This window comes from Vidua chalybeata, chromosome 2, assembly GCF_026979565.1.
Source record: "Vidua chalybeata isolate OUT-0048 chromosome 2, bVidCha1 merged haplotype, whole genome shotgun sequence".
Taxonomy (NCBI): domain Eukaryota; kingdom Metazoa; phylum Chordata; class Aves; order Passeriformes; family Viduidae; genus Vidua; species Vidua chalybeata.
The window spans coordinates 5,883,815-5,906,002 of record NC_071531.1 but is presented as its reverse complement, the minus strand read 5'-3'; the positions used below and the strand labels follow the sequence as shown (position 1 = coordinate 5,906,002).

The following is a 22,188-nucleotide window of genomic DNA, read 5'->3' as shown; positions in this document are numbered from 1 at the left end:
TCATTTTCGCAAGTTTTAGTATGCTTTCAGCTAACTTGGAAGGATTTATAGAAATAATTGGCCCCAAAGTTATTAAATGAACAGTGTGTGTAAGTGGGGTGCAGCTGGCTGCCTGCCCTGCCTGTGCCCCTGTTTGCCCACCTGCAGGATACTTTCATCCTGGCTCTTGCATGTGCTAGAATTGGCTGGGAAGTTTGGTAACACTTCTGCCTGATGTCAGGGACACCCACCAAGTCTCCCCAAGGTCTTGGAAAAACCATTTCTCTAAATTGGGAATGACAGACTCTTCTTTCTGGCTGCTGGAAATTAACACCAGAGTATGAGAGACCACGAGACAGGGATCAGCAAGAGTGCACCAAGCCAGACCTGCAGGAAAAAGCTCTTTTCTGTCAGACCCTCTGCAAGATTTTGCAGGGAAAGGTGGATGGGAGCCCCCAGCACATTGCTTAAAAGTTGGGAATTGTGATCTGGTAGCCAAATAATGGGAGCTGTGGGAGACCAAACTCATCCAGGATTTTAGTCCTGGTCTAGCACTGTTTTCACACTTCTCCTTTTTTTCAGCCAGACTTCCTACAAAACCAGAACTTTTTTCATCATATTTGCCCACCCCCACTTTCCCACATCCCCTTTTCCTCTCGTGAACTGACCTATTAATTAAAGTCCAATCAGACACCTAACCCCAAAGACTGAGATTCCCAAAAGCTGGAAGAAAAATCACCAGCTAAGGGGAAACAAGCTCAAGCAAAAGCCATACTTACAAAGTGGAGGCAGCTTGCACATATCAACATCTGTCCTGCACAGCTGGCTGGGCTCTGAGCACACATGGCCCTCCTGGCTGGAAACAGGAGAACGTGGGAGGGAGAGTAGCAATAATGATGTGGTGAAGCCAAATTGTAGGAAACCTGGTGTCCCTATTTCTGCTGATGGAACTGTCTGGGTTTTATTCCAGGGCAGCTGGACACCACGTGCCATGCATTTGTTGGAGAAACTGTGGTTCTGCCTTGCACCATCACCCTTCCTGGAGAGCTGACCCTTTCCAAGTCAATGCTCTACTGGCAGATTGGCACCAAGCTGGTGCACTTCTTTCAGAATGGGCAGGATTCACTGAAGGGCCAGGATGAAAAGTTCCACGGCAGAACCAGTCTTTTTCTGGACCAGATGAAGCATGGCAACCTTTCCTTAAAGATCTCCAATGTCCAGTTATGGGACGATGCTGAATATTCCTGCATCTACAGACAGACTGAGAACCATCAAACAAAGAAATCTACAATTAAACTCAATGTATCAGGTAAGATTTTTTTTTAGTACAGAGGAGTGAGTTGAGGGCACCATTTCTTGTTGATGAGCCATATGCAGCCATTGAGGGGGATTACTTCAATTTAAAAAAAAAAAAAAAACTAACTCAGTTTCATTCTGTTCCTTGCTTTTGTTGGAACAATATGTGAGAAAGAAAAGATAAATTCTCTTTGTTAAGCTTCAGCACTTCAGGATTCCTAAAGGCAAAGCACCTGCCTCTTCATCCTCCCTTTGAGGAGACATTAAGGAATAATGTCCCCACATTTAAGCATCTGGTTTTTTATGGGTTTGTACTGTCCTTGATCCACTTTGCCCCAGAGGAACAGCAGAGTTAATTTCACTGTTTGCACATGGGTGTGTGAAGCAGAAGAAGTTTAATTTCTGGCAATTGGATCCAAAATCCAGGTCACAGACCCTTTCAGAGGAATGACAGCCAGTTGCTGCTTTCCTTTTCCCTTGCAGCTGGAAGATGGGAATCTGGTGGCATGGCTGGACAGATGCAATAAGAATTTTTATTTTTCCTCCTTAGGAAAATGAGTGAGACCATAACACATGTATGAATAATGCCAAATAATGCCTATAAGCATAGCAACCAGAAGGATGAGGCATTGAGTTTGACCAGCTGACCAACTGAAAAAGAAAATTAAAAAAAAAAAAGGGATACATATCAAAAGAAATCATACATTTTAAGGTGTCCTGATTGAATAAATCAGCTGGAAACTTTCATTATGCTCAAACACATAGATTTACTTCTGCTTAAAATAGAAAAAGAATTCTTTTCAAATAATATAAATCTTTTAATATCTTTCTTTTAATGCACATAATTCTCAAGAGAAAAATGTTTTCAAAATGTAAAGTGAAATTACATTTGTTCAAAAAAATTCAAAGCTAAATGTTTTGCAGTTTTCAAAATGAAAAAAAAAAGATATTTTGAAAATGCAGAACCAAAATGTTTCCACCATCTAAATTTTGGGAGCAGTAAGGTGTCTTTGATATTATGCTGTGTTCATACTTAAGCTTTAAGTTTGTTTGACAAATGTAGGGAAAAAAATAACATTAACCCTTAGATCAATTATCAGAAAAATAGAGAACTTCTAGGTTCAAACAATTAACCTTGATTATTGTGGTTTTTTTTTTTTTCCCAGCTCTACCTAGGATTGAGGAGCCACCTTCCCCTTCTGGTAAGGCAACACTCCTTAACTTGCAAGTGTCTGGGTGATTATCCTGTGCTTTATTTTGTATTGGCAAGATTGGCAAAATGTGCTGAATAGAGAAAGTCCAATAAACTTGGGGTGCTTGTTCTCCCTCACTAAGCCTGGCAAAATACAGCTGATCCAGAGAGGGAAAAGCATCTCCACCACTGAGACAGACCTGGGCTGCAGGGAGAAGGATGCTGAAGTGCCAGGAGTGTCGAGTCCATAAAGACACCAGTATGGGCATCATAAAAATCACTAAAAAGCAAGTAACACAGAAGGCACTCAATTCTGGGAGTTAAGGCCTTTGTAAATTACCTTGGTGTGAATAAACCACAGGACCATCAAGGCTGTGAGACACCTGCAAGGTCATCCAGCCCCACCATCAGCACAGCAGCACCAGCATCAACCCTGAACCACGTCCCCAGGTGCCACATCCAGGTGCCTCTTGAGCACTTCCAGAGACAGGGATTCTACCACCTCCCCGAGCAACTTATTCCAATGCCTATAGCCACTCTTTCAGTGATTTTTTTTTTCCCCTAATATCTGAATGTCCCTTGACATAATTTAAGGCCATTTCCTCTCATCCTTTCATTTGAGATATGGCAGGAGAGACCAACCCCCACCTAACTGCAATTTCCTCTCAGGTAGTTCTAAAGTTAAACTACCAGATCAAGAGATCTGGGGGGTCCTTTTGGTAATAAATATTAAAAAAACACCCCATGATTAATGACTCTACATAAGCTCTTCTGGGAAATTAAGGTAGATTTCATCCAAAGGCAATATTGCAATATAGTGCAGATGTAATTGTCTAGGTTTATTCATTACAGAGAAGTAACTACACAAAGGTCATTTGTAAACACTTCTGGAGTGAATTCAATGCAGAAGGGATGTCCAGCTTCTAGATACCATTGTCAGTACATTCTTCCCTAAAAATCTTCCTTGCAAGTCAAATGATTCTTATTAGTGCTACAAAGTCTTAAATTGGCATTAAACCTATAACACTTTGTCATATAAAATCAACAGCAGCAGTTTTTATTTTACTCAGTGGGGCTGGAAGATATGATCCTTTACATAGTAATTATTATATTACATTTAATGTGATAAGTTCAGCCACACTATGACATTACAGACAGATTAGGCTGCTATAAACTCAAATAGAAACTAAGAAAGAGAAATGTTCCAGTGTTTTATCTCATGATCACACAGAAGAAGGAAAAAAAAAAAACAAACAACAATTCTTGTGCAAAGAACAACTTGAAAAAATACAGGAAATATCCATTTTTAGACCTAAGCTAGGTAGTCTAGCTGGCCCAAAGGTCTTTCAAAAACATGAAGTTAAATTCAAGACGGTATTATGTGCTTTCACATTACTTTATACAAGTAAATAGAACAGAAATTATAATATCTCCAGCTGTTAACTTCCACAAGAAATTAGAAATTATTGAGGGTCAAACTTCTTAATGCAGAAGCAGTGGAAGGTTCTCAAAACCAAATGTAAGTGAGTTGTATTTAAATGAGATAGTTGTATATATGTTTGACTCAGCCAAAACCTTCCTGACAACTACCCCTGAATACGAACTATTTCTCATAATGAAAAGGCATTTTCATTGAGAAAGAAAACAAATAAATTATTGAAACAAAAGGGGAGTGTTTCACTTTAGGAGTACAAACTGAAACACACACCTTTGACACCTGATGGTTCTTGTACTGCAGGATTTTTGAGGGACTTGGGGATGAGGAAAGAACAAAAGCCTAACTTTTTAAGTGTAATTTTTTACAGAAAGGGAATTTTTTTGCAAAAAAAGGGAATATTTCCTGTTGTCAACTTCTTTTAAAGAAAATCATCAGCCACAGCTCCCCCCCCTTTTTTTATTTTCAGCAATTTCTTCAGAAAGAGAAAAAGGAAATCTGTTTTATATTAGCTGTTATTTCAGAAGTGACTTAGGAAAATTTAAAAATTACCTGCTGAGAACAAAGGCATTATATACAGAAACAGTTCTCACATTTCACAGTCAACCACATCAACAAATACTATTTTTACATAAAACAGAAACGATTTTCATCTGTTTCACTATGGCTACATATCTGTTTGTTTGCTGCATGGATTATTTTTCCCAACTACTTTAAAGAGCCAAATTTTACTTTCACTCTGAGTGTCTTGCAATACTCCTTCTGGGTCAGTAAAACTAGTTTAACACTTTTCCTGGGAAAAATGAAAGGGCTTGGGCCTGGAAGAAGACACAAAAGACCAGGAGGCTTGTTGTTATAACCCTACATTTATTTCAAAGCATTACTGAGGACTACCTGATGTTTACTTGCTCTCTACACATTAATATCACAAACTCCTTCCAGGAACAGGGGGGAAGAACCTGGCTAGAGATAAATTAACTCGAGTGAGATACTGACAGCTGATCCCACAGCAATAGGAACTTCCCTCAGGTATATAAAAACCAACATACAGCCTGTTCTTCACAGAGAAGGACTTGGAACTCTTATAGGGGAAAAAATTATCTTCTTTTTAAGTCAGGGGTTGAAAATCTCTTTTTACTTGTATACTACATCCAGCACAGGTGGAAGGTACCACCTGTTCCAAGGGTAATTTGTGCTCTGTGTCCACGTTGTGGGTTCTGTACCAAGAGTGGCCCACAGTGCTGTTACACCTAAAGTGTGTGTGACATAGATTTTTTAATATTTATTACCATTATCTATGGACTCTTAATCAAAACATCTCCCTCGGGCCCTGAGTAGGAAGAATGAAAATGTATTTTCATCCTAAAATCACAGAATGGCTTGGGCTGGAAGGCATCTCAAAGATCACCCAGTTCCCACCCCCTTGCCATGGGCAGGGACAGCTCCCACTAAACAGCTGGCTGGTTGTTGCTTTTCTGTCAGGATTTGAAACAAAGATTCTCAGTCATCCAGAAAAGTTGCATTCATTGGTTCTGAGTTTCTGCACCTTTTCTGTGAAAAAGAAAAAATTCTTTGTCCCAGTACCTTGAGACTGTTTTGTCTGGTCTCTGTACAGACACACAAGAGGAGAATTTTGAAAATGAGGCAAAATCCATTGTTTTAAAAACAATCCTCCATCAATCCATTCATGTAAAATGTGTTATGCAAGCTTCTAATTCACCTTTTTGTCAAGCCATCTCTTACATGCTGACTTTCTCGTTTTTAATTTTTCAGAGCAGAATCAGATTCCCTCCGGAAGCCCCGTGGATGTGCCATGTCTGGCTGTGCTTCCCCTCTCCTTCCTCCTCCTGGTCCCCCTGAGGCTTTGGCACTTGTAACAGGGGAAGGCAACCTTGTCTTTGGCAAGTTCTCCTCACCAGAGGATCTTTCTGGGCAGGAGAGGTCTGTGGGGTCAGTGTGACACCTGCTCCAGAGCACCAAGAGCTGAGAACAGACCAAGCATTAGGTGTTTACGTCCCACATTCTCATGTTCCACAAAACCAAGGGCAGCAAAACTCTGAGGTGGCAAGTCTGCTTTTGCATTTGTTTCTTGGAGTCCAGTTTTAGTGCTGCCAGGATATACAATTTATTTTGGGTTGTGTGGGTTTGCTTTAATGACAGGATAAAAGGCTCACAAAACTCCAGGATCAGATTATAGCTGATCCTGGTGAGATCTTTTGCCTCTCATTTGCTGTCCTTCAAGACAACTGAAAGGAGGAGTGGGGGTGACTACTCTCTGTGTCAGACAAAAACTAGAAGTAGGAAGACTCTCCCATTTTCTGAAATGTAAGGATGGAAAACTTGTGAAACTTGATTCTGTGGAACTTCAGCTTCTGTTTTCACTCCTAAGCATCATGGGCGATGAGTAAGAGCCCTTTTTTTCCACAAGACATGTAGTATTTCTTCAGCAGAAGGGTGAAGCTGATTGAGAAAGAGGGTAGAAGTTCATAAAATATCCACATAAAGGAAGGAAGTGATGCATTACTACAAAATCCACAGCTAAATAAGCCAAAAAATTCAGAAGGCTGAATTCAGTATTATCTTTTTCTGTCATGAAATATGGCAAAGCTAGATTCTTAACCTGGAACTGTGCAATGAGAAATACTGTGACAATGTTACTTCTTTAAAAACAGTACCTTTGGAGGGGGAAAAAATATTTTAAAACTCATCAGAATGATTGTAACTGATACCTATGCAAACGAAATGGGTTTATTTCTAGAAATGTTCAATTCAGGTAGCAGAGGTGTCCTGTGCAAAACTTAGGTCCACAGGATCCTGCATACAAACAATGTCGAGGAAGTGCAGAAGTTTTTTTCAGGCCAGAACTGCTACTACCCTGTTTCACAAGCAAAAAGCATCCAGAGGACAGAAGTGGTGCCCAGCAGTGACTGAACTCGCTGAGCCCCCGGGCAGGGGGAATGACTCACGAGGATGCACACAAAGTCACTTTGGTTTGGAACAGTTGCACCTTTTTTTTTTTTTTTTTCCAATGAAGAGACAAGATTGTTTTTGCAAGGAAGGGACAGAATAAATCAGAGCTTAAAATGCACATAGAGGAGACAGTTACCTTTGAATTTCTTAACTAAAGGCCCTTTCCCCATGGTGGGGAAGAGAAACAAAATCCCACACACAGCCTGTGCTGGTGCTGCAGTGAAGCTCAGCTGATGTTTGGCTGCCCTGAGTACAGAGCAGCTCAGTGGAACAGCTGGGGTCCAACTGCACAGAGAGATTTGCCTATAAGAATTATACATACTGTGACTTTTTTGTCCCACCCTCCAAATGTTTGCCTCAGAGTTTGTGTGTTTTTCAAGTCACAATTTGATTACAAATAAAAACCTGAAATAAAACCAAAAACCATGATGAGAGCAATCACTTGGTCTATGAGTTCTTTATTTGTATTTCAGCTGTTCCCTACAGTTAGAGAGGCTCCTCTGCAATTAGAAGGTTTAAAAAGTAACATCTGTGTAGTTTTGTTGGCCCTAAAAGTCTGGACTGCCTGCCCTCATCTCAAGGACTCCACACTTCTAAAAATCTGATAGCCACTTAAGCAGCCCAGCATTTCTCAGGAATTGTAGAATCCCAGAACAGTTGAGGCTGGAAAAGATCATTGAGTCCAACAATTATCTCAGCACTGCCAAGTCCACCATTAAACCATGTCCCTCAGAGCCACATCTACACATCCTTTAAATCCCCCTGGGGTGGCAGTTCTGTTAAACAATCTCAACATTTTGGTGCCAGCTGTGTGTGAGGACATAGGCCTGGCACGAGTCCAGACATGGCTCTGATGGATGGATCAGCAGTCAGAGAGAGACTAGAGACAAATTCCCTTGCCAGCAGTGCCCCTGTCCAGAGGGCTGCCAGGAAAGGAAGAGTCTGTCAGGACCAAGGACTTCAAACCATATCTAATTTATAAGCAAAAGTCCATGTTTTGAGTCACACTTGAAACAAACCAGGAGCCCCAGTGCATTTTAGGAGCAAACTTTGCTCTTTGCAAAGGGTGTCACAAGACAAAGGGATGTCGAAACAGCACATCCTGAAATAATTTGCTCTAGCTGTGCTAATTGCATTCCCACATAGTGCTGTATGTAGCAACAATCCAGACTGGAATTATAAAATTCCTTAATCATAGCACTGATGGCCACATCAAAAAAGACAAGTTCACATTTTTTAGCCAATGCAGATGGATTTATTTTTAGAGGTGCAAGTGTAACTTGGCCGCCTTCTTCCTTTAACAATATCCTTCCTTCCTTTCCCTTCCCTTCTCTTCTCCTTTCCCTTTAGCCCTTTCCTTAAACCTTTTCTCTTAGCCTTTCTTTTCTAAACTATGGTCAGATTTTGGGTTTATATGTCATTCCAGGTGCCTTCCAGTTACACTGTACATAAAACATCTAAAACCTCTCCCCCAATTCCTCCCTTTCCCCTCCCCACATCAGTCACACAGCTCTGCCTTTCACCCCTTCTAGATCAACAGGCACTGTGTGAATGCTGATTTAGCCTACACTAAGAACAGCATTTTTCTCCACTTTTACATGGAATTATAAAGGTGTTTCCATACTTCTTGAGTATTGAAAGACATTTGACAAGAGTCGCAAAAGAAAGTTGAAACAGCAAAAAACAAACAAACAAAAAACCCCAACCAAAACAAAAATATTCCCATTCCTAATTTATAATTACTTTTTCTCTTCTTTTTTTTCTAAATTCTTTTTCTGTCTCACCCTTTGAGGAGAAAGGACTATCAGAAATTTATCACTACACATGATACACTTGGGATATGGCATAAGAACAGAGGCCAAGCAGTTCCTATTTCCTTAATAGCAAGAATTTTAAGAATGAGGATCTGGAGCAAACAAATGAAGATGAGGGAGAGAGGAGAAGGAGGTTCATGGCATTTTCCAAATTATTACACTTACTGATGGCAATCTTTTTTGCCTGCCAAAAATTGCTGCAGTGGGCTTCTTGGCCAGAGATGGGAAAGAGAGACCAAGCCAGGGCACGAGTGGTGCAAGGGCAGCAGCAAGAACTGAGCTGCAAGGACCCAGAGGATCAGGTACTAATAGGTCACCGAAGATGTAATGTAAATTGGCTTGCAATGTAAACTGTTATGTAAATAGGTTATGTGAATTGAAAAAGCCAATATGCAAATAATCTTAAAATTGCACTTAAGGAATCCAGAGTGGTAGGACAGGGTCCTTCTTGTGCTCCCAGCCCAGATGCACCTTTATTGCTGGAATAAAGAGAGGACTTCTGCTGCCTTTTTTTCACAGTACCCTCCAACAAAGTAGAAGAAAACTAAAACACAAGGAAATCCATTTCAGTAACACCTGCATGGCGAAAGCAACCTTGCAATTTCAGCCCCAACCCAGAGTCCTTGACAGGAATCCCTTTCCAGCACAGAAGGGAGGCAAACTTCCCAATTGCTTTATGCACAGAAAACACTAATGCAGAAATCTCATTTTCCCAGTGACCAGTCATACAAAGCCCTTTGGATGCAGGCAGCTCAAAGCTTTTTATAAATCAGGGAGCTCCCAACACCATCCCTGCACAGTGCTGAAAAAGTCATTCCTGGTTTAGGGGGAGAAAGCTGAAGCAGTGAAATTTTTTCCAGCTGACATTGTTGACAGATCAAAAACCTGAGTCAAGATTCCTCACTTTGTTTTGGGTTTGTTTTGTGCCAACAGCAGGAGAAACCTCCCAGCTACTGCTTTGCACAGTATTGGCCATTTATTCTATCAGCATCACAATTTCTTAGTCAAAAACTGAAAACTATTAGAAGTCAAATCATGTAAATTCATTCTCAGCATCTATTTTGAAAATAAAACTCTTGTAATAACTGCACAAGAACATAGATGAACCCAGTGTATTGCATATGGAACTAAAAGGTTTTAGTAATAAGCCCAGTATAAACATATGAGCTAGATTATATACTATTTAATTTCTACCAATTTTATCCAAAAACATTGTTGAACTCAATTTTTTATGGTCGCTGTGAAAAGTTACTGAAAAAATTGGTGTTAATAGATTTTCACTTGAAAATCAAGCCCATTAAAACTGATTTGTAAAGCCATGATATGAATAAGACTCTGATGCTTTCATGTTTTTTAAAATGCTTCATGTGGCATAAACTTTTCATACTTGAGTCCACATACTGAGCTGTTGTTGGGAAAATAACACTTATTTCCTTGCTGTATCATCCCTCTGTTTTTAAAGTTAATTATTGCTGTGTGCTGCTCTGTGCTGTGTGAGCACCTCCACTGACAAGTGTGAGCTGTGTGACTACAGGAGGGCCTGGGTGACCTCTGAATGTTGTTTACAACTCTCCTTTTTTATGACTCAGATTTGCAGCAGCACTTGGGATGTTTAAATGTCCCTGTTTATTATATTTTCCCAGAGCTGTACTTCATGCCATTCCAGTGGTTATCTACAACCACCATTCCAATTTCCTGCAAGTGAAGGTTTGAGTGACCAGCTGACCTTGACCTGTCCTTCCTTGGCTGGGTGATGACACAGGAGGTGTCTGTCTTGAAAGTTCCCTCACTGTGCAGAATGTGAGGAGCAGACAGTTCTTGTGTCTTCCAGAGTTTCACTGGGAACAAGAGGGATTGTTTTGAAAACTAAGGAGCACAAAAACAATTCACACATTTAAGGAGTAATCTCCACTTCTCTCACTTGCAGTACCTTGGTGGCCCACACCTACATATTCCATATGGCAGGAGCATATGGCTGATAATATGTTGCATTAAAGAAATTTTTAAGAGTTCTTTGGACATTATTATTGCCAAAGAATGGCTGTAAAAGCTAAGTAATTTTCTTTTCCAATATTTGGCAGTGACACTGGTAAGAGACAACCAGGAGTTAGTTTGATCATGTTTTTCTAAGTTTACAGCAAGGCCAGATTAACTGGTTAATGCCTTCCTCTGTCAGCTCCCTTTAGCTTCATGTGATGTGGGAGAAATGTCCCATAGAGAACATCAGCAAGAAATTAATGTGGACACATTTGATACAGAATCATAAAATCTTATAATGTTTTGGGTTGGAAAGTGCCTTAAAGATCTTCCAGTTCCAATCCCCTGCCATGGGCAGGGACACCTCCCACTAGACTGAAATTTTCACCATTAATTCAGCTAAACCTGAGGGCAGTCCTTCCATAGCCTGACACTCAGAAGTTGAACAGAGTACTGAAAAGTACTGAAAACAAGCAAAGAAGATGCTTATTTTTAAATATGCAGCAGGAAATTGCGTGGCTATCGGTGCTGCAATCCTCACTGCAACTTCTGTTTCACCTTTTGGGATACTCCCAGTTTAGCCCTTTCTCTTCCCCTCTCTCTTCCTTTCTGCAGGTGTTCCAGATAACTGGAATCACCCTGGAGAAAATAACCAAATATCAGCTCCTTAATTCTCCTGAGGGCTAAGGCTCACCCATTCAATAAGGAAGCTTCCTCTCAGGCATTTGAAGCCACAGGAAGAAGAAAACCAGGTCAAACAAAAGACTCAAGCCCTGGAAAGAAGGCAACTCTTAAATATTTGCAGGTGGAGGATAATCTAAGTTCCCACTCTGATAAGTAAGTGCATATTCACACATATAAAGTACTGCTAGCTTGCAAAGCCACAGACACTTCAAGAAACAGTGTGTTTCCTTCCAGGGATATTTCTAGGCCTGATAGAAGTCCTTCCTGACAAACCTTCATTTTCAGTCACAGTGGCCATTATACCACTAGTGTTTAAATAAAACCCGAACAAGGAAACAAAAGAAAACAAAAAAAAATCCCTATTAAAAAACCCCAAACCTCACTGTGTACCTTTATGACTTCGTCCTACACTTTTTTTCTGAGATATTTGTATCACAGGAAGGGGCTAGAGCTTAATTGATGTGTATTTGCTACTATATTTTCAGGGGGATATATAACTGTGCTGAAGAAATTAATCTTAACAACACAGCAGTACAAATGAATTCATTGCAATGGAATTGGATGTCCTATCTATTATTGTGAAGCTAGGAGGAAGAAATATTTGTTTTATTCTCCATATGGATCCAAAATGTCCAAAAAAACTGCCCTACAGAACTGTCCCACGTTCCAGCTGTTACACAGCTGGAATATCGTCCCTGGGTGAGACCCTGCACAGAACGTTGTTCACCAAGTGCCCTCTGCTGGCTTTTTATTCCCCAATAAAAAGTGTCTCTTGCAGCCACAAACCAAAGGCTAAAAAACAAAACAGGCTTCTCAAACCCCGACTCTCATTTCTGCTTTTAGAAGAGAAAAGCACTGCTGCCAAACTTGTGAAAATTGCAACAACCAGCAGAGAAACCTTTCACAAAACAGGGTTTGTGTGTAACCATCAATGAGGCAAAAGGGGACAGACAGAATCACAGCTAAGAGGCAGCAACTCCTCCCACCCCTGCAAGTTAATCCTGCAAGCACTAGAAAAGCAACCCGAGCAGGAACACAATTATTACAACTCCCTTTCAGTAGCACAAAGCTCTTAAATGCTTCCCAAAGATAAGAAATGTCAGGAATCCATAAGCCAGGTATTGCATGACTCCTGGTGGAGGCTTCAAGAAGCCTCTTTCACTTCTTATTTCTGACAGCATTTAACATAACATATTAATCATAAACTCCTGTCCACTTGGCTGAGAGTAGCCAACCCCTCACCAGCTCCAATCTGCCCTACTGAAGGAAAGGAAAATCCCAGCTTTGTAGACAAATCTATCATAACAATTTCTAAATGCACAAGGAATTTCCCTCCAAATTTACACAGGCTGAAAGCCAAGATGACAATCCTACATCTTCCACCAAAGTTATACAACTTTCTTCTGATAACAAAAAAATGAAAACCAAAACAAGAAACACTTCACAACCAAAAAAACCCACACCACCAAATCCTTGAAAAATGTGTGTATCAGAGGTTTCTGGTCAGCACATTACTGGGAAATTAGAGAGAATTTTAAAAATGAAAGGCAATTCTGGTGCCTGATTCTTTCTCCCTTAAAAAACCCCATTCTCTCTAAATTCAGAGAAATTAAAAAAGAAGGGTAAAAAGAGTTGAGAACTGTAAAGAGGCATCATCTGGATGATCCAACCATCAACTTCCCACAGCTGCTCACTGATAGTAACAGCAATTTCTTCAAAAGATAATCTTTTTTCTCAGTGCACCTGAATCTGAAGATTCAGCATCTAAGGAAGCTTTGTACCACCTTCACTAACAGCTTCACTTACTAGGAACTGTGGGTATGAGAAACCTTAAATTCCAGCCCTCAGCCCTGCTGTGGAGAGGGAGTTCATGGGAAGGTTTAACCCAGAGCTGAGCTCTTGCAGAGGAAGGTGCTGTTAGCACAGGCACAATAGCTCTTCTTCCACCCTGGGAATTCCAATACCATTTCTGTTGCGTGATACTCTGTTAACAAATTTCTTTTAAACCTCCTGCAAATGTGAGAAACACATACACTTTAAAATGTTGTTACATTTTATATGAACAATGACCTCCTATCCTCTGCTAAGCCTCTGTGTATAAAATGGATCCTAAAAATACCCACTTTGTACAAGCAAAGTTCACGAAGGGGTATTTTTGCACTGAATTATATAGTGGCAGTGCTTTAAATTCTGTTTCTTACCAACTTGATACTGAAAATTTCATTAAGAATTTGGTGCATAAGCAAAAAATGTTTCAGAGAAATGTCCAAAATCCACTTTATGAACTATGCCTACTTCTACAATGACTTGGTGTCTGTGTAGGATTCCTTTGTAACCTCACTGGAGTTGATCTGCTCAGGCAATCTCTGAAATCCCCCAAGAAAACAGTGCCAGTACTGAAGTACAAATCCAAATCTTCTAATTCCAGATGTGATTTTTTTTTCTTTTAGTGACAAAAAGTTAATCATTAAGAGGCCCCAGAAGCAAAAATGCTTATTTCCTGAACCCTGACTGAGGAAGCTGAGCATGCCCAACACTCACACTCAAGCTTCTTTTTACTTGCCCAAATAAAAAAATGTCACCCCACATGCTTGGCAAGTGTTCAGCCACAAATGGCATTTGCCATACACCAACTCAATTTTTAAGGCTTGTAGATTCATTTATGAAACATACAATTCTCCCTTGAAAATATGGGTTCACCACAGCGAGTCTGTCATGGAAGAGAAGCTTTAATCCAAGGTAACAGGTGTCATTGTGCTTGTTTGATTGAATTTGAGAAATGTTGTGTCCTGCTCAACAGAAAGGTGACAAAAAACTTGGAAGAGGTGGAGAAAATTCTGCTGGATTCTATATGGAAAAAATAAACAAAATTGGTGAAGTGAAAAGCAGAAAAACTGTTAAAATGTACCAACCAGTGTAAAGCAGCTCCCAAACAAAAGTGAAAGGCCAAGGATAAGATAAAGGCAGAAATTAATTTATTTATACATCATTATTCCAGACATTCAATAATACTTCTTTGGAGAAAGCTTTATTGCCCTAAAGCAGGGGAAGTTAGAATAATTTGAGATTGTTTTTTCTATTCACTACTTGTCATACAACTGCTTTAACAGGGGTGCTGTCCTTAAGAGTTGTGCGTCATGTCAGCGGATATTATTCTCTTCTTCATTTCAAGACCTCTTAAAACTATAATGGGCCAATGGATGAGTTTTTCAAAGTGCTGCTGTTGTAGCAGTTGTGTCCTGCTGCTGATTGGTGTTCAGAATGACTTGGTGAAAGTGGGATTCTTTGAAATGGAAACAAAATCTTTTCATTAATACCAGGTTAAATGAGGATGTGGAAGATGTCTTTTCCCTCAACAGATGACCCTGGCTGTTAGCTCCCAGACACAGGCCTGAGCTTAGACACCTTGAACCATGCATTCACTCCTCTACTCTCATTCTTCATCCACTTAATATGCCAAATCCCTACAACACATCTGCCCTCAGCTTCTGAAAGGGCCTTGAGTCTCTTTTTCCCCCTTAGAACTGGTTTGACATTGGTTTGTTGGGAAGACTTTGTTTCAGAATACATCCAGTCAGCTCTCTCCAGATGGAAAAGCTCAAGAAAATCCTCTGTGTCTCAGGCCAGGCTCCTTGTCCTCTGCAATGCCCCTCTCTCAAAAAGGCATGGAAAATCCTGCAGCTGGGAATCATATCAGCATCCACTAGAGTGTGAGCAGGACAAGCAGGTGCAAAGGTCTCCATTGGTCCATGATATGTTTGATACTACAACCTAAATTTAAACATTTCTGATTTTATTTGCCAGTTAATTTTAGCACATTCTTTACCATTGCCCCAATGCCATCAAAGATATGGTGTAATGCTGTTTCACACATAAATGCTGGCGTGGTCACCACCTTATTTTTTGTATCCACATGAGCTTCGTAAAAAGGAGTTAAGGAAAACACAGCACTTGCAGATGCTGCCTGCAAAATGAGAAAACCTCACAGCTCCACTATCCTCTAAAAACTTCCTCCAAATATTTTATACCATCCAGCTGTAAAGAATGTGCAACCTATAATCCAAGCTATGACAAGGTATTTTTGCTAGAAATACAAATGCTGCATGAGAAACTTGTGGAAACACCCAGAAACACAAAAAAACCTACAAAATTCACTGATGGTAGTAAAATGTCTCTGAGCACAGTCTGCAGCATTAAACTTCAGGAAAAGAATAAAAATCTCAAAGAGAAATGACCAGCTGTAACCCATGTCAGTTTTATGTGTAAATTCATTCAGCACTTGGTGTATTACCAGGTGCCCAAGGGAGCTGCCTGAGAACAACTTCTAACTCCCAGTGTGTAGTTACACAGCAGTAGTTACACAGCTGTGTACAGAAGAGTTTCCAATCCTGCACTGCACCACTGCTATCTGCTACCCACTGCACGTTCCCATGAAAATCTATGTGGAAAACACAGATTTTACATGTGTTCATTCCTTTAATGACACACTTCTAAACTCTCTCCCAACATGGAAATTACCAGGAAAGGATATGGTTACTTCTTTCACACAGTGTTTTGCTCCCAGCTCTTTGATGGCTCCTGCAGTCCCAGCATAAGGCCACTTGCCCCCTTCCTCTTCTTCGTGGCCCACAGTTACCTCAGCACCAGAGAGCACCTTTGCTGCCAGCACTGGGGAAATGCAGCACAGGCTGCAACAGAAGGAACTGTAAGAGCAATTCTACAACACCACTATTCCAGAACTTGCTCACAACTGACAAAATTCAAATGGATACAGCCTTGAAAATCTGAGCTACATCACAAGGCAACTTCCTCTCAGCATTTCCTCAGCTTCTCCTCTGACAAACACCACCACACACAAATCTTGCAAAACACATTTAAAAAATAGGCTGCAAATGATACAAAACAGAAGATATTTTTTCCAGTTCCAACAACAACTGAACATGTCAACAAGACATAGGTTGTCTCCATGCTCACACTTTCAAACAAATGCCACCCAACTCACATACGTACCCAATAGGTTTCCCTGCTTTGTGGAAGTCTTTCAGGACTCGCTCAACTTCTCTGTTCACCTTGCAATCCTTCCCATCAACAGCAAAGGTAGATCTGTCACAACAAGAAACTTACACAAAGCTCAGCTTAAACCTACAAACAGAGATATTTACCTGTCTGCCATGAAACTGGCTCCAAAGGGTCATACCAAACTTTACAGCTACTAAAAAAATGGTTAAAAACACTCTGTAGATGACTATCAATGCTTCAACCAAAATGTCTCTTTTCTAAGGCTATGGTCTGCCAGAAAGTCCCTTACTTAATAAAAACATCTTAAAATGAGAATCATCAAATCAGCTTTCTAGAATTACTGAGACATTGAACAGCAATCTTTTCAAAGAAGAAAAATATGTAAGAAGAAAAGGGAAGTAACATTAATTCTTCCCCAAGCCAAGAAAAAAGCATCTCAATAGCAAGATAATCAGTATTCCACATGGCTAACACTTTTTGTTTCCTTTTTTTTCCTGAGTCAGCTGTTGTTTTGTAACTATAAAGCAACAGGGTATTTTTTGGTAGGCAGAGAGGAAGAAACAGAATAATAACACTACAAGCACCTGATACTATTTAAGCTTTACCTCCACTTCCCTCAGACCCAAAAAGAAACCACTAGGGGGAGGAAAAAGGACTTAATCATTATGTAAACTCTTGAACTCTCATCAACATTGTTCAGAGAACTTAAAACAAGACAATGACAAGACTTTGAAAGGAGTTATCCTTATTAATTAGGAGCTACATATGTAGTAAATAAGGCCATTTATGGATTTTATTGTGTGAATCTTAGTTCATAGAATGACAGAATGGTTTGTGCTGGAAGGGACCTTAAAGATCATCTCATTCCAACCCCTCTGCCATAAGCAGGGACAACTCCCTCTAGGCCAGGTTGCTCCATCCAACCTGGCTTTGAACATTGCCAGGCATGAGGCATCCACAGCTTCTCTGGACAACCTGTTCCAGTGCCTCACCATCCTTACAGCAAGCAGCTGCTGCTTAGTATCTCATCCAAACCTATTCTCTTTCAGTCTGAAGCCATTCCCCCTTGTACCATCACACCAGACCCTTGTGAAAAGTCTCTTTCCATCTTTTCTGCACATTTCCTTCAGGTACTGAAAGGCTGCAATTAGATCACCCCAAAGCCTTCTCTTTGTCAGGATGATTATGCATAGTTAATTATGAATATTTAGTTGAGGAATCTGATGCTTAGTTGGCACTCACAAGTTTTTGGCAGCTCCGAATCCACCGGGGAATATCACAGCATCGTGGTCTGCTGTAGTGAGCTTAGCCAGGCTTGTGATTTTACCACGAGCAATTCTGGCAGATTCCACTAAAACATTCCTTGAAGAACCAGAAATAAAGCAATGTGATTAATTAAGCATTTGCACACAGAACAGAGGAAATAAAGTTTTGCAGAGGAAGAGGAGGGTCAGGAAGGGAGGAAGCAAGAGCACTGGTATTTAGTAACTGAAGCTATTGATGGTTCTGAAATGCTACTGCTGGGAAACACGGGCTCTGACAGACTGTATATAATCAAGTCCAGAACACTCATGTAATATCTTCTCTCCAAGAAAACCACCACAGCTGGCATAAAGCTGCTAAAGGCAAGGCATTCAGCCAAGTGCTACAAGAGCCATTACAGGCTGAAGAATGCCTAACACATGACAGACTTACCTGGACTCAGCTTCAGCTGGCTGCCCTTTACTGTGGTCAATGACATGCATCTGAGGGACATCTGGAGCGTACATCTGAACCTCAGCTCCCCCACGGCTCAGGTGAACCAGTACACTACAAACATGGAGATACAACATGCAGAAAACTTTAAGGGAGAGGCTTTATCTGACCCCTAAACCTGCTACAAATATTCCACCAACTGACTTTGAAAGATGAGGAAAAACATACATCCTACCAAAGCAGGCAACCGGGAACAACAAAAGCTTCCTTTCTTCAAATTCCCAGGTGTTATGGAAGAACCCCACAATTAACATAGCCATTAACATTTAATCTAGGTCTAGGTGACACATCTCTTACTAATCCACAGTCAGAGTTAATTCCAATTAAGCATTAACAATTCTGCTGTTAGATTTAGCCCCAGGAAAGGAAACTCAAGTGGTTCTGAAATTAAGTCTGTATTTGACTCTCTTGAGATTGAATCTGGAACTCTGAATTCCTGTTTCTGAAGAGAAAACAATGAGTCTGAATCTCTCAGACTTACTGTTCTGGCATCACATGCATGGTGCTGCATCTTTGGACAATCTCTGAGTTCTACAAGAATGCAGCCTGAGCTCACAATTAGGCTGTGAGGAAAGTGTGAGAAAGCTTCATCATTATCTCTCAGGGTAATTCTGACAGCCAGAGACAGCAAAATTAAATTAAACAAACTGCTGCAATGTAATGGAGACTTTTGTGGAGCCCACAGCCCCAAAAAGCAACTTACGCTGATGCCTCGTGGATTTCTGTGCCATCATAGACACCACAGCCAGACAGGACCTGCAGTGAGAAAATAACAAGAGTATTGCAGGTGACACAAAACTCCTCACAGGATCTTAAGCAAGGTAAGATTTAAAAAAAATAGTTAACAAACAACAATTTAAAAGCAAGCTCTTACTATGCCAGTGAACACCATGCTTTTAGCACTGGTGTCACCACTTGACACACTGCAGAACTGGCATTTCCTATTTATAGCAACCCATCACAGGGCTCAGAAATAACCACTATTTATTTCCTGGCTGATACATTTATACCACAGTTAATAAACTGACATGTTGCCCTTAGGAATGTTTTCGTTGTGCACACAGTGGGTTGTTCTGAGTGTCATTCATCTTTCTTATGTAGTGTCCACATCCATGTGAAACACATCCTCATCCAGGTACACATCAATCAGAAGAGGGACAGAAATGCACTCTGAGGTGGCACCTAAAATAAACTATTTTACCTGCTGCTGTATTTTGGATTTTACCTGAGCATCTGCATCAGAGATCAACAGCTAAATCACTTTTAATGCAGTAATACAATTATGCCGTATTAGCTATACTTTTAACAATGTTGAAATTATACTTTAAATTTGTTTATACACACAAGAGAATAAAAAGCACAAAGTAGTCAGCGACCCTTGTGTGGGTGGAGAATCTGACAATGTAGAAGGAGAAAAAACTTTTTTTTTAAAAGCCATTGTGAGAATGAAACAAAACAAAAAAATCCAAAGGTTTATCTAGTTCCTGAAAGTATATAGATGAACTCTTTCAGGGCTTTTTGTTTGGCTCTTTGTTCTGAAAGAAAAAAATCCAGTTAAGAAGTCAATTTCCTTTTCTCTTTTAATTTTTTTTTACTTTAATCTCTTCCTTCCTGGTCTTCCCTCAGTTTTTCTGAAGCTTGAGAGTTTTTAAACACTGACACATGAACAGAAATTCACAATTGAAAAAGTCTTATGTAGTAATGTTAGACTTGAAGGGACTTTCAATACCCAGGTGTCTGCTATCATGGGCAGCACTTCACCAAATATCACCATCACTTCACCAAATGAGCAAGATACATGAATGTTATTCTGTCCATGTTAATCCTGTCCTGATATTTAAGAGCTGCCTTTTACTTCATGACTTTTTGTTTTATCCTTCATTTAATTTAGACTGAATAAACAGACAAGCAACTGTGCTACAGTTATGTTCTGTGAGCAACAATTTTAAAATTTTTTTGAAACTCAGTGAAACCAAAATACTGTACTATTATTATTGTAAACTCTTCTGTATATGAACTCTTTTGTTATTTCAGTACCAGCTTGATAAGGTCATTTACCACAGTCAAAAATTTACATCATTAATGTCAAAAATCACATTTCTTTTCCCAGCTCTATTTAAAAAGCTGTGACTTGCTAAAATGACAGCGTTCTGATGGGTTACTTTTTAGCCATTTGGACCAGCATTCTGCCCCTTCCCAAACCAACTCTGCTCCAAACAGATTTCTTCATGCAGGTAAAGCCTTCTCATTTCTTTATGTTTAATGCAGTCTAGACTATGCAAAGCTCGAGCTTCAAAGACTGTCCACAGAGTTCCAAAGCTGCGTATCCATTTGGGACACCATCTACAGCTTGTATTTTCCTCTGGCAATCTGTAGCCACCTCCTTGCTTTCTTCTGTGTTTGTAACGTTTCACCCCCTTCCTGCCAAAATGCACAACCCAGTTCCAATATATTCACTGCCAGTACCTCACCCAGTAACACTATAAACTATTTCAAGTTAAATCCTCCTGAGTTCCTCAATACAAAGCAGACATGGAGCTCCTGGAGAGGGTTCATCAGGAGGATGAGTGAGGGACTGAGGAATTTGTCTTGCAAGGAAAGGCTGAGGAGCTCTTCAGCATCAAGAAGAGATGACTGAAACTTCATTAATGTGCACAAATATCTAAATGGGGGGTGTCAGAGGATGGAGCACTCTCTGCTTGGAGGTGCCCAGCAATGGGACAAGAGGAATGGGCATAAACTAATGCAAAGCTAGTTCCACCTGAACACGAGGAAGAATTTCTTTCACGTGCAGTGACTGAGCACTGGGACAGATCGTCCAGTGACGGTAAGGAGTGTCCCTCACGGAAGATATTCCAGAACCGTCTAGATCCAACCCTGTGCCGTGTGCTCTGGGCTGGCCCTGCTGGAGAAGGGCCAGCAACTACACAGACGCCAATTTTTACATGTCTCCCAATCCTGGTCTGGCTTCCTCCAAGTTTCTGAACTGCAAGCAGCCTTTTTTTCTCAAATTCAGCGTCTCTCCAGGGTTTCCAGCTGTCACGGCCACCAGGCGAGGCTTTCCCAGGCCGCCGCCCCACCGAGCCCTCCCCTGCGGAGCGACCCCGGCTGCAGGGCCAAGGGTGGCCGTGGAGAGCCAGAGGGCGGAAAAACAAACAAACGAACGCTTCTCCTCAGCGCTGCCCCGGCCCCCGCGCTCCTCCATTACTCACCACGGCGACGCGGGCGGCGCGGCAGCGCCGAGCGGAGGAGTGGAAGGAAGCGAGGCCGCCGGGCGCTGCTCGCTGCAGCGCGGTGCACAGGGCCGGGCCTCGGGAGGTCAGCATGGCTGAGGGCGGGGGCAGCGGCGGCGGAGGAGCCGGGAAGGGGAGCGGAGGAGCCGGGAAGGGGAGCGGGCGAGGCCCACGGGAACCGGGACGGCCGCGTCCGGAGGCCGCTGCGCCCTTGGCGGCGCCGGCGGCGGCGCCCCCTGGAGGCGGGGAGGGGCCACCTCAGGGCCGGGACCCGCGGGCCCTCGTTCCCTTCCCGACCCTCGTTTATCGGGAATGGCAGCGGTGGGAAGGGGACTGAGGGTAAAAAGATAACGGTGCGGAAATTATAGGGGAAAAATGAGCAAGTTGGCAGACGGCACAAAACTGGGAGGAGTTTTTGGGTCCTTGGAGGGCACGCAGGACCTGCAGAGAGACCTTGATGAATCAGACAGATGGGCAATCACCATCTGTTTGAAGTTGAACAAAAGTGCTGGATTCTGCTCCTGGGATGGGACAACCCTGGATGTACAGAGACTGGGGAATGAAAGGCTGAAAAGAAAGGTATTAAACTATCAGAGAGTGTCCAGAGGAGGGCAATGAAGATGGTGAAGGCCTTGAGGAGAAGCCGTGTGAAGAGCACTTGGTCTGTTCAGCCTGGAGGAGACTGAGGGGAGACCTCATTGCAATTACCTTTAATATTTATACCTCTCCTCTATTCCAACAGTGAAAAGTGACCAGAAAACAAATCCAGAAGAGCAGAATATGCTGCGAAAATAAATTCTGAATAATTGGTAATATTTGCAGTATCTTCATTAA

The 22,188-nt window shown here is 41.4% G+C and overlaps 2 protein-coding genes across 3 annotated transcripts in view; one reads left to right on the top strand and one right to left on the bottom strand.

Moving 5' to 3' along the window:
• The window catches only part of LOC128782511 (V-set domain containing T-cell activation inhibitor 1-like), a 38,704-nt gene extending 26,956 nt beyond the window's left edge, over nucleotides 1-11,748 (top strand). The window contains exons 5-7 of one of the 2 annotated variants that reach the window (XM_053932895.1): nucleotides 950-1,288; nucleotides 2,442-2,477; nucleotides 11,279-11,748. In XM_053932895.1, coding sequence (XP_053788870.1) covers nucleotides 950-1,288; nucleotides 2,442-2,477; nucleotides 11,279-11,334 — 431 coding nt within the window. In that variant the 3' untranslated portion in view covers nucleotides 11,335-11,748. Of the gene's footprint in view, nucleotides 1-949; nucleotides 1,289-2,441; nucleotides 2,478-5,675; nucleotides 7,302-11,278 lie in introns of those variants that run through there. The other variant, XM_053932888.1, reaches the window with a different exon arrangement.
• A 2,552-nt stretch (nucleotides 11,749-14,300) lies between these two features.
• Nucleotides 14,301-21,608, bottom strand: GATD3 (glutamine amidotransferase class 1 domain containing 3). Its single transcript, XM_053932909.1, has 6 exons — nucleotides 21,334-21,608; nucleotides 18,825-18,877; nucleotides 18,062-18,175; nucleotides 17,609-17,728; nucleotides 16,358-16,450; nucleotides 14,301-16,035 (listed from the first exon to the last, which is right to left on the bottom strand). Exons 1-6 carry the CDS (start codon nucleotides 21,445-21,447, stop codon nucleotides 15,816-15,818), a joined length of 714 nt encoding a protein of 237 aa, XP_053788884.1. The 5' UTR covers nucleotides 21,448-21,608; the 3' UTR covers nucleotides 14,301-15,815.
• Between the last annotated feature and the right edge of the window lie 580 nt (nucleotides 21,609-22,188).